The 11,892-nt window shown below is 36.7% G+C and overlaps 2 protein-coding genes across 2 annotated transcripts; both read right to left on the bottom strand.

The window, feature by feature from the left end:
- Positions 1-655: 655 nt before the first annotated feature.
- Positions 656-7,156, bottom strand: LOC105439050 (relaxin receptor 2-like). The gene is made up of 7 exons (XM_030978779.1): positions 6,846-7,156; positions 5,931-6,037; positions 4,479-4,806; positions 3,916-4,028; positions 2,952-3,064; positions 2,407-2,491; positions 656-852 (listed from the first exon to the last, which is right to left on the bottom strand). The coding sequence occupies exons 1-7, from the start codon at positions 7,154-7,156 to the stop codon at positions 656-658; spliced, it is 1,254 nt and encodes a 417-aa protein (XP_030834639.1).
- A 1,268-nt stretch (positions 7,157-8,424) lies between these two features.
- Positions 8,425-11,486, bottom strand: LOC115921364 (leucine-rich repeat and immunoglobulin-like domain-containing nogo receptor-interacting protein 1). Its single transcript, XM_030978778.1, has 5 exons — positions 11,426-11,486; positions 10,716-10,787; positions 9,726-9,797; positions 8,941-9,012; positions 8,425-8,500 (listed from the first exon to the last, which is right to left on the bottom strand). The coding sequence occupies exons 1-5, from the start codon at positions 11,443-11,445 to the stop codon at positions 8,425-8,427; spliced, it is 312 nt and encodes a 103-aa protein (XP_030834638.1). The 5' UTR covers positions 11,446-11,486.
- Between the last annotated feature and the right edge of the window lie 406 nt (positions 11,487-11,892).

The raw sequence follows: 11,892 nt of genomic DNA, 5'->3' as shown, positions 1-11,892 counted from the left end.
TTGTAATATAATGTTTAAAATTCTAAACACGACTCACTCATTTGTCATTATCATATTAGCAAGATAATAACAGTAAAATAAAAGTTTAATTTATTTTGTTTATTAAATTCTAAACACATGACCATAGCCAAAAGGCCGAAAAAGATAAAAACTCGAAGGGTCGATACAATCCACGTTCTTTCGTATACACAAATAACGAAATAGACTTTGTAACTATAGTTATGTGCTTCCTGACAAAGCATATCGTGCTTCTATCTTTGTCTTCTAATTAAACAGATTATTGGAAGTAGACTGAGATCGACTATCAAATCAGTTTCAAAAATGAATGTTTCATATAAATCTACGATAATTCAAATTCCGATTTACAAACTACAATATAATCATGACATACGATGTGACAAAAAAGGAGATATAATGAGTATAAATCATCAATATATAGCGATAGTCTAACTTTGCATTCTTAAAATGGAAAACAATACAATAATTATATAAGTCAGTCAATATAGCTCTATAAACTTCCATACGCTTTGAAACAGAGTCCATCCGTAGAAGATGGGGCCTACTTGTAAAGGAAGGAAAGAAAAGTATTTTTTTAAAGCATTAGTCCAGATTTCTTCAAGACCGGATTATTTGAAACCCGTTGAACCGTAAGGTTTCAATCAGCGGTTCTGCGACGTCGCTGGATTCGACCCGGTTCTGACTGTTGCTGTGTACTACCACGACCTCTGGTTCTTCGCGGCAGCTCGTATCTTCCACCCGTACCGAAGGCCGTTTGGGGTGGGAAGGGTGGCCCGACGAGTCGGGAGTGAGCCACGGCTGTACCTCGCTTGGTCGATGGTAAACATGCGATCCCTTTGATAGAAAAATAAGAAAAAAGAGCAATGGGTAGATAAAGAAAATATATTTTGAGAAGAAAAAGAAAAGAAAAAAGAAGAGATGGGAGTATATCGAGCAACAATAACGGGGATGGTAGAAGGAGAGGATGAAGGATCGTGGATTGTAGAAATTAAAAACCACGGACACACAACGAATAATATTATATGATTGATAACACAGCAACAACTAAAGCAACAACACAAAGTGAAAGCAAGACAAAAACAAGGCAAGTTATTTTGTGCTTGGGCGTAATTATCAATGCCCTTAATATGGAAACACTTATATATATATATATGTTTGTGCATTATAAACATATATCAAGACATATATATAATTAATTATTAATATGCATGGCGAATGCATTTACAAAAAAATGAAATCTACATCTGGCCTTAATAGTTGTACAGTGGCGTTCGAGTAGCATTGTTCTGTTCGTATGCATAAGAACACAATAAGTAATGACAAAATAATATTTGAAGAAAGAAGAAACAAATCATGAAGCGCTCTATGGACTCACCAACCAACAATTAAAAGTTTGTGCAGTTCAGCAGACACCATGCACGAAAATGCAAAACACACATGTGAATAGTGCAGATGGATGCAGCGAAAAATGGTGGTGGTGATGGTAGTGTTGGGTGAAAGTGAAAGATGAAGTGGATAATGACGTTTTTATAGCGCATAACACATAACAATTATAGGCAATTTGCAAGTCTCTATGCGCTTTACAGAACGGAATACAGAAGGAGTGGAAATGGTGCACTGGGCTCATAATTGTGAGATCTTATAAAGTGCTAAATATATATGTTTTCAAATTATTTACGAACTTTTCATATCTTTCTATATCTCTAAGGTTCAATTCAATGAAATACGATGGAGCAAGCTGATGGAAACATTGATAAGTTAATAAAAGTACTTTAAACTTGATACGGGACTGGATTGGTAGCCATGTCATTTTTTTAAAGAATTTGGATATTGATTCATATTTTTGTGTTCGTTTTACGAGTTGCGTTGCGATTGAAATACAATATTTCTAAGTCATTTCATGTTTCTGTGAGAGCCAGAAGGACATGGACACCCTTCTCGCTCTCAGCAAACGACATCATCATGCTAAATACTAAGATGAATACCATTGCTCATGCAAACTATACAATCATTTAGACATCTTAATTATGTTGTGTGGTATGTTCTAAAGTTCATGGAATGCTACTCTGACGAACGATGCAATTAAGATCAACGGTTGTTAACTACCACCAAAGTGCGTCATGCCTGATTATGTGATATTAAGGTGAGGTTAATTTTTTGGGGTTGTTTCCAAACTTTATAGTCTAACAGAAACATGCAAAACAAAACAGCAGATCAAGAATAAAAATAATTTCTTTTCCTCCTTTCATTCTCTGGTGGAAATCGTGCATTTGAAATATAGTTTTTTTCTTCATACCTTTGTTGAGTTCAGCCGACCATTGACCGAGCCCGCTCGTGGTTTTCCGTTGTGGGATATTACCGAGAGTTTGGTAGCAGATATTTTCGTACCGGTGATCGAATCATCGTAAGATCCAGACTGGTACGTTTTGCCTTGCTTCCAACGGCCACACAGACGTCGGATTGGTCGTAGGAACTAGATGTTGCAAAGCAATGCAAACAAAAGGCAAAACGATTAATTAGTGACAAAGGCGTATTCAACGTTGTCGTTAGGAATAGGATGGGGGTGCAATTATGTTGAGACTTTTTTTTAGAAACAATGTTCTACATCGATTCGAAGAGTACCTGATATGCAATGTAAGCAATGGAATATAACATACATATAAATCTCTCCGATTTGCTGTTCTTGCATAAATGTTTATATAAATACCGATTGGATGAATTGTAAAATGAAATTAAATATATAACTTTGTAAAGTGGAAAATAAATTGTTAGGAATAGAAAGGATAAAAAGGCTAGTAGTTTTATTGTTAAAATTTTAAAAAATCATTTAGAAGTGAAAATTACATAATAGCCGTGCTTGAAATGAGTAATTATCCTATAGACTAGTATTGAAATGAAGATTATTATTTTTGGTCGTTGAAAGAATGGTATACCCTTTGTCTGAAGAACTGCGTAGTGATTGTGTATAAAATTGGGTTGAGAGCGGAGTTGACTGGTAACACGAAGATGGCAAACCACGCATGCACTGACTGCGGTATGGCGATACCTACAAATATGGAAAAATTAGTAAATATTGAGTGTACAGCTGTTGAGGTCATCACCAAAATGATTCTCATCATTATCACTAACAGTTTTATGACCATTATTAATATTTTCAATAATTATGATCATCGTTATATATATTACACCTTCAAGATTCCTCCTCCTCGTCACCTTTGTTATGGATCGTCATTGTTATCACTGCTATCATCATCCAAATCGCTTTTTTAATACTAAATCCATCATTATCACTCTCACTATAATGTCATAGCCTTAAAATTCACTGAAACGTTATCATTCATTGCTTCCATCATCATCATCATAATCATCATCATCATCATCATCATCGTCACCATCATCATCATCATCAGCGTCGTCATTGTCATCCTCATCATCGACATTATCATCGTCATCATCATCATAATCATCATCATTATCGTCACCATCATCATCATCATCAGCGTCGTCATTGTCATCCTCATCATCGACATTATCAACGTCATCATCATCATCATCATCATCGTCACCATCATCATCATCATCATCATCAGCGTCGTCATTGTCATCCTCATCATCGACATTATCATCGTCATCATAATCATCATCATCATCGTCACCATCATCATCATCATCAGCGTCGTCATTGTCATCCTCATCATCGACATAATCATCGTCATCATCATCATTGCCAAGATCTTCTCCACCATCCTCATTACTATCATCATGATAACCATCTCCGTCATCAACATCACCATATACAGCACCCTTATTACCACCACCACCACCACGACCACCACCACTATCACCACGACCACCATCACCCTTATCACCTACACCATCATCACCTCCTCGTCTTACCTGAATAAGATGCTATCTTGACCAGTATGATAGGCATCCAGCAGATGAAGTCAGTAGCGACGATGATCGAGAAACGTTTCAACAAATTCCAGTCTTGCGACTCTTTCGTTGATCTACAAGCAGAACAAATAAATCAACAGACTAAAATGATTTCTTCTGCTCTAATTCAATCTTACCTGTGAAGATTTGTAAATAAACTGTGTAGTTAAAGAGCCCGGCCCACCTCACTTACCCTTTAGTGCTTGTTCGGCAAACTCTTTTAAAAGGACAGACCATTCGACACCTGTCAATAGTCTTTAATAGTATTCCATTTCTAGGAATGATCTATAACAAACCATTCAACAAACCCGCAATGTAGCACGATCATAAAGACTTTCGAAGAAAAATATCCTTCTAAGACAATTTCATTAGCCACATGATAGCCTTGCTCATCAACTGTTCTTACAATGACGTATTACCTAATCCCAACACGATTTCTATGCGACATAGAATAGGATATTGGAATTGGTTTTGATTATAGATTATTTGACAGTCTTTGCCATCATCATGTTTAACGTACTAACCTCATAGCAAGACTGGACTTCCGAACGGTGGCGAACATCTGCGCGTAGGCGTAGAGAATGAATAGGAACGCGAAGAGGTTGAAGAGGACGAAGACAACCAGAGTAAACTCCCAGCCGTGGTCGAAGGGCCGATCGAACTGGAGAGGGAGACAGACGCCGTTGCCGCCGTAGAAGAACTCACCGAAGTAGGAGCGGTAAAGGACGGGGAGGATGGCGATGAGCATGGCGGCCAACCAGAAGCCGACCATGAGGATGACGGCGTGGGCGAGGTGACGCTGACGGAACTTGAACGGGTGCACGATTGAGATGAACCGGTCAGACGTGATCACTGATTGGGAAACAGCATTATATTCCTTCTTATATTTCAATCATAATTTATCAAATTATCTAAGATAAATTTGTATATAGTTTATGTTAAGAACACACATTATAGTCAATGTCAAGTTTAGTTTATAAATGTTCACCGTAACTATGACACCTGGGGGTGTTTCACAAAGACTAAGATCGACTTTAAGTTGGACTTAACTATGGCAGGCCATTAATGCCACTGTTTGGTCTCACCATTATGATCTTCAGATAACATTTTCCCCTTCAATAATGAATTATCACAAAATATAAATTCTGTAGATTTGTGACCATGATTTGTACGCTCCTTGAGAGACAAATGCCAGTAAATGGTGAGAGCAAAAAAGTGACATGAACGGCCTGCCATATTTAAGTCCAACTCAAAGTCGATCTTAGTCTTTGTGAAACACACCCCAGAGCGGTAAGATATTGCGAAAGATGGACTTGAATACAGAAATTATCGGTCTTCATAGGACCTGCTGGTTTTGTCGTCTGGAAACAACCGATTGGTGAAATGGAGTCTGCAGGTCGCACATACTTTCCAAGTCCACCTCTGTATCACAAAGTGCATAATAAATCTATAAGTTATAGGAATACATATAGTTATAGACTATAACTATATGTATTCCTTGAGTTTCATTATTTCCATTTGAATTGTTCTTCCCTTATCCACCAGGGGGGTGTTTCACAAAGATTCTAAGTAGAACTTAACTCTAAGTTGGACTTAAAAATTATGGACAGCCATTAGCATCTTTGAAAATATTTGGTAAAAATATTTTTGAAAGGCATAAAATGTTTTATTCAAATCATTCATATTTTCTATCATCAAGGAGATTTCATATTCTTGTTGTGGAATTTATAAAATGTCTAAAATACTTGAATTTCTGCTTTTGAGTATATTTCATTTTAAGGCTTCAATGGCTGTCCATAATTTTTAAGTCAAACTTAGTGTTAAGTTCTACTTAGGATCTTTGTGAAACACCCCCCAGGTGTTTTTTAATTTGTGTCTGATTTATTCATGATCATTTATGGATACCGAATATGGGTCTAGGAAGAACAGCGTTCGGGTCGAGAAAATACAGATCTTGATATAAAACACAAACAAACCTGTTAATGTCAAGACAGACATTTCACTGGATAGAAGACTCAGTAGTCCACACATCTTACAGACCCATCCGCTTCGCCAATCTAAATCCTTGAAGATGTACTCGCCTCTGCGGAATTTAAAATAATTATGTCGAGTATTATGATAACAGACAGAATCTACAGTAACAAAAAAAGGTTTCTTTTTGAAAGCCCACCGTATTTAAAGCAGGGGTCTTCTTTTTCTCGTGGAGTATATAGAGGTACCAATCGAATCCGTTAGGTAACCTTTCACAACAAGGTGATTTTAGGTTATAAACCCTTCTGCACTTTACCACACACGAAAGGCAGTAATAATATTAAAACAAAAATATTAATAAGCTACCGTTGACTATGAAGGTGATGGTTTTTTAATCAATCACCCCTTCGCATAATTTACATACATGAATATGTACACGGTTCGTAACAATCTATTGTGACCTTCATCACCCTTCGGCACCCTTCGGCCCCCTGCGGCATCCTTCGGTACTCTTCAACACTCTTCGGCACCTTTCGGCACCCTTTGGCATCCTTCGGCGCTATTCAGCACACATTGCGCATTGGCACTCCTTGGTCATTGGTACCTCTTGACACCCACAGTCTCAACTCTAGTGCTTCACTTTTAAGAATCTATTGGCTCTTTTTGCACCAACTGATTGCACCTCTAGGCATTCGTTTACACCTCTGAACCCATCCATTTGAACTTCTTGACACCTACTCATACCTCTTGATATCAATTTACACCGCTTGGCATCCAGTGGCACAAAAAAAAGCAAACTTTAATTTTCCCCGCCCTCAAGAAAAGCTATATAACTGTGTTATGGTGAGTCTTGAATGAAGAGACTAATTCAACATCTTTGATAATAATAATAATATAGGGATCCTTTACGGACATCGTACCTAAACATGACGTCATGCAGCCCGATGATGAGCAGATAGAGACCCATGAGGAAGTTGGCCACGGCCAGGTTCATGATGAAGAACGAATGGACCTTATTATCCTCGCTGACGAAGCAGCGGGCAAAGATCACCATCAGGTTGCCAAAGCAGCCGAGAAGGGCTACTAGCCAGACAGCACCCCGGAGCAACCAGTTGCCCAAAAGATCATCGACGTTCGAGATGCCGTCCCCTTTGGGCAGACAGACGCGGACGTTTGGCGCGTAGCCACACATGAAGAAGAAATCGAAATAGCTGTTGAAAAGCAAAAACATTGTGAGTAATTATGAAAATGAGATGGAATGAAGGAGAAAAGGGGGAGGGATAGGGAGGAAGGTAAGGAGAAGGAGGAAAGAGAGAGAGAGAGGGGGAGGAGGAAGGAGGAGGAGAGATGAGAGAGAGAGAGAGAGAGAGAGAGAGAGAGAGGGGGAGGGAGAGAGGGAGAGAGAGAGAGAGAAAGAGAAAAGATAAGGGGGTGATGGTCAGAGAGTAAAGGAAAGAGATTCAATAATTCATCAAATCATTCTTACATTCGTTAAGAAATATGCTGTGTCATGGTAATGACCATGGATTTCAATATCAGGTGTTTTGCCATTGCGGTGGCAGCAATGTTCTGAATAAATTACTAGGTTGGTTAGGCATCCGGGAGCTTTCCGGCTTTGCATGACAGGTACTGTTGATTGTTATGGTCAAGCGCTTCTGTACACATTGCTAGGTTGGTTGAGAATCAAGGATGCTCGGGCAAGGCATGGTGTATGCCACAACGGCCATTTTGTTTGAATGTATTTTGGCTGCAAGATTGGAGCAAGGTTTTACTGAGGAGCAGCTTACCAGAGGGTTGATAGCGTGTCATTCCAGCCATAGAAGAATCTCCCAAAATAGACCGTAGGCGTGGTAAGTGACATTTTAGTTGTTTTTAAGCATGTTTATATCCACTGATTGTCTTGTTTTTATACAACAAACCTGATCTTGGTTGAAAAAGTATTATCTAATTAAACTGAATATCAATAGGTCATTTTCGTAATGTAGCTAACTGTATTGCATAAATCTTTGTGAAGCGCCTCAATATAAATTATTTCATTCACCTGATAAGAATAATTGTATTCCAATAGACAGAATCCGAACTGCATACATTAGTGTTTGCCAGGTAGGGCAAACATTATGGATTGATCTACCTAGCAACACTTAATATATGCAGTCTGCATTCTGACTATTGAAATACTATTATTCTAATCAGGTGAATGAAATAATTTGTATTGAGGCACTTCACAAAGACTTATGTATCAAATTTGGTTACATTTACGAAAATGGCCTATAGTTGATAACCTGTTCTTAAGTATTATTTTTTAATATACGGAGAGGGTCAAGCAACCTAAGCAGTATAACCTGGACATATCTGTGACATCCCGTCATTTTGAAGGTTCGTGAAGTATTAATTTTGGTGTTGGATTACGCAGTAAAGGTCCAAAAGAACCATTTACTTTTTTATATAGCAAACGTACACAAACAATGACGAAGCATTATAATGAGAGAATGTTTTATCTTACATGTTATTTAAATTCTTGAGTCGGGTGAAAAGCTCTCGAGGTACTTCGGTTAACTTATTCTTCTGTAAATCTCTGTTAAAAATGAATAAATAAGAATTACATAAATACATAAAGCGTGTTGTTGTGAACAGATACGATAGCATGTGCCCTTATTCAAGTGGTGATGAGAAAGAAAATATATAGATAGAGAGAGAGAGAGAGAGACGGAGAAAAGAAACGTTTAGTAGAAGAATATATATCTTCACTTGACGGCCTCGTTTGTATCGCATTTCATTCATTGAATATTTTTTTCTGACCGCCCTTATGCCACATGACGGTTGGTGAAACGTGAATGTACAGGAATGAACTTTGATGGAAGATAAAAAAGATTCCGGTGTTAGAAATCATGAGCGGAATGCAGGAAAGAAATATTGGGAAACGAAACGATTTGAAAAACTGATTTAATATTGTTCTCATCTGTAGATGGGATTCAGTATTGATTTATGACTCTACGGTATGTTATTGATACTCACAGTGATTCCAGCTTTATCAGATTATCGAAAGCATTCTCCTCGATGACTTTAATTTCATTTTCGAGCAAACTCCTGTAAAATTGGGAAGAAAAGAAGCGATTCATCGTGATTTTCTTGTTACTGTATAGCATGGCAAAGAATCGATCCTACCACAAACTACAAATACTATGTTCAATTGATGACCACCCGGGATAGTAACATTCGAGAATTAGAAATGTTGACGTGTGAATTACATAAGTGCTACATAAGAAGACTCTTTTTCGTTTTCTTTTTTCTTTAAAAAAAAATCAACTTCTTCAAAGCATGCCAAGATTAAATTAAAAGAATATATATATATGTGTTGTTGTGAAAAGGTATCCTTTTTTCAAATAGAAATGATAGTTGATTATTCATTTCCCTTTTTTCATGTTTGTATGTAAATTCCCTGAGTACATTAAACAAAAATAGAGGAGTAGGTTGAAATACAACATGATCGTAACTACTTTCGAAAAATCAACGCAGAGATAATTTCTGTATCCTATATAAAATATGTTTCGATTACGTAATACATCATTGTAATGTAAGCACGTTTCAAAAAGTGACGTACCAGACCATTGGAATTGTAGAACAAACTGTTAATGTTATTACTGTATTTATTGCTCGCATGATACTGACAAATTTGATAATGTTTTCAAATCTGTTTTTAGAAAAGATCTCTCAAGAAATAAGAGGGTTTTCGTGTCACCATGACCCTGTGTTATATTTATAGTTATTCCTAACGATGTAATGTACATCTTTATACTCACATGTCTGTCAAGTTTCCTAACCCATCAAACATTCCGACCTCAATGCGACTCAGTCGGTTCTTCATTAGTGTACTGCATAAACAAATACAATTATCATATATTGCATGAGAATATTATATCCTTCATTTTGTAATAGATTGTATTAGACCTATGGGGCATTGCAAGAAATTTGCGATTGATTGCAAGTTGCAAAATTTGCAATCGATTGCAACTCAAATTTCTTGAAACGCCCCAGTAGTCTCCTAAATTTCCTAGGATTTTGTTAGGACTAAAGTTTTTAAAATTAAAATATAGATTTTATTCTACTCCCCCCCCCCCTCTCTCTCTTTCTCTCTCTCTTACTAATGGGGCGTTGCAAGAAAGTTGAGTAACGATTAATTGCAAATTTGCAATTAATCGCAAGACTTACGCTTGAATTTGGGATTTGCAATTGATTGCATCTTTCTTGCAACGCCCCTAAACTATCGACTGAAGCATCATGGAGTAATTATTGGTAAAGCTAAGACATAAACAAGCGTAGGGGTCGTGGAACCCCTTTTGATCAGCAGTGAAAAAGAATATTTAAAAAATGGGGGAACATGAAAGGGACTTGGTTGTCTGCTTAGCAGATTACACAATCTATCGATATCCATATTGCTCACTAGTTTCAGTAAACATAGTCAGAACACAAAATACATAACGAAATGCATAACCATGTTTATTTGAATATTACTATTAACTGAAACAAGGAGAAGATTGAAAATAGGAAACGATGAATACATTTGATTATTTTTAATGTAATTCATGATTTTAAGAATCAGACCAGTCAGACGTTTAAGTAAAAATAATCGTACGCCCTTGTTATCGAATACAAAAATAAAAACTTTCCTGACTAGCCCTTTTAACAATAATATGATTACTGACATATTTAAAAATCATCACTCTCTATCGCAATGTAGACGAATCACTGAACCACAATTAACAAGACACATTTCAAGACATTCTACTTACAAATGTTGGACGTTCTCGATGAGTGCAAAAGAGCCTGGTTCAATCGTATCGATCTCATTCTCATCTAACTTTCTGTAAGGATTGAAGAAAAAAAAGGATCATTGTAAAATGTTAGTTTCGTATGTATACACGTTTATCATCAGTGATATTGTTGTTTTTATTTCCGTAATCAGATAAAACGTTTCAGTTGTAATGACAGAGAACAGCTGTTCTTGGTATACAAAGGAATGCTAAATATCAAAAGAATAATATAATTGTTTATTATATTGGACATTCTGCACTCAGCGGTCGGAGATATGCCACAAGAAACGAAACTACGACATTATTTTAAATTCGTTCACTGTACTGGATATGTATTAAGACAAGCCGCTTAAATGGGTTAGAACATTTTCAGAAAAAGTTCAAATCACTTTTCAAGTTTTATTTACCAACATTTGAATGAAATAATAAACAAACAAGCACATTTTATACAGCCTTAAAAATGCATGCAGATTAAAGGAAGAAAACAGAAAATTGCACGCATTAACTATTTCTTTGCTAATAGTATCTCTACCACGCTTCAAACATTAATCTGTATCTTGGTGGAATAACGTAGGCTTCTCTTATTGTAACAGTGCAGTGTATATCAAAGGCAGGACAATCCTACTGAATATTAAGAAAGTAAACACATATCCACCAGAAACCCACACAAATGGTTATTTAATACTTACAGAATCTGCAGCTCGGGCATTACAGGAAATATCCCTACGGAAATATTCGTCAATTTGTTGTCGTGTAGCAATCTGTCACAAAAAATAACAAAAGGAGACGGTGATATATGATTAGCATCTTAAATTTCATTACAAATCAGAGCAAATGGAATACATATTATTTAGAACAAGGGGCCTTGGCGAGTTTTAACAACTCTCCTTCTCACCTTTGCGTCTGAAATATAACGCCTTGGCGAGTTAAACAAATCTTATTCTCACTGCACGTTTAAACTTCTACAGTGCAAGAACGATTCCTTCACACTAAAATAACAGCTGTAAAGAGCCTTCTGAGGGAGGATGGCTTTAGTGGGATATCGACCAGACAATAAAAATGATATCTCAATACAAATCGAGATTACAATCACAGTCGAATTGAATATATTTTTTTCACATATAAAAACGCTGATTTACTTTGTAGACTGGATTTG

This window comes from Strongylocentrotus purpuratus, unplaced genomic scaffold, assembly GCF_000002235.5.
Source record: "Strongylocentrotus purpuratus isolate Spur 01 unplaced genomic scaffold, Spur_5.0 spur5_scaffold_1, whole genome shotgun sequence".
NCBI classification, from domain to species: Eukaryota; Metazoa; Echinodermata; class Echinoidea; order Camarodonta; family Strongylocentrotidae; genus Strongylocentrotus; species Strongylocentrotus purpuratus.
Note: the sequence above shows the minus strand (reverse complement) of the source record. Positions and strands in the feature narration are given on the sequence as shown.

What these genes read in the sequence shown, in the direction of transcription:
- LOC105439050 (XM_030978779.1), bottom strand. Translation starts at nt 7,156, where the DNA reads ATGTTTTTGCTTTTCAACAGCTATTTCGATTTCTTCTTCATGTGTGGC. An exon ending in CTGCATGACGTCATGTTTAG is followed by an intron (nt 6,038 to 6,845) that starts GTACGATGTCCG and finishes TAAATTCCGCAG; the next exon opens with AGGCGAGTACATCTTCAAGG. An exon ending in CAAGATAGCATCTTATTCAG is followed by an intron (nt 3,065 to 3,915) that starts GTAAGACGAGGA and finishes CCATATTTGTAG; the next exon opens with GTATCGCCATACCGCAGTCA.
- LOC115921364 (XM_030978778.1), bottom strand. Translation starts at nt 11,445, where the DNA reads ATGCCCGAGCTGCAGATTCT. An exon ending in ATGCCCGAGCTGCAGATTCT is followed by an intron (nt 10,788 to 11,425) that starts GTAAGTATTAAA and finishes CAATCCTTACAG; the next exon opens with AAAGTTAGATGAGAATGAGA. An exon ending in TTAGGAAACTTGACAGACAT is followed by an intron (nt 9,013 to 9,725) that starts GTGAGTATAAAG and finishes CCAATTTTACAG; the next exon opens with GAGTTTGCTCGAAAATGAAA.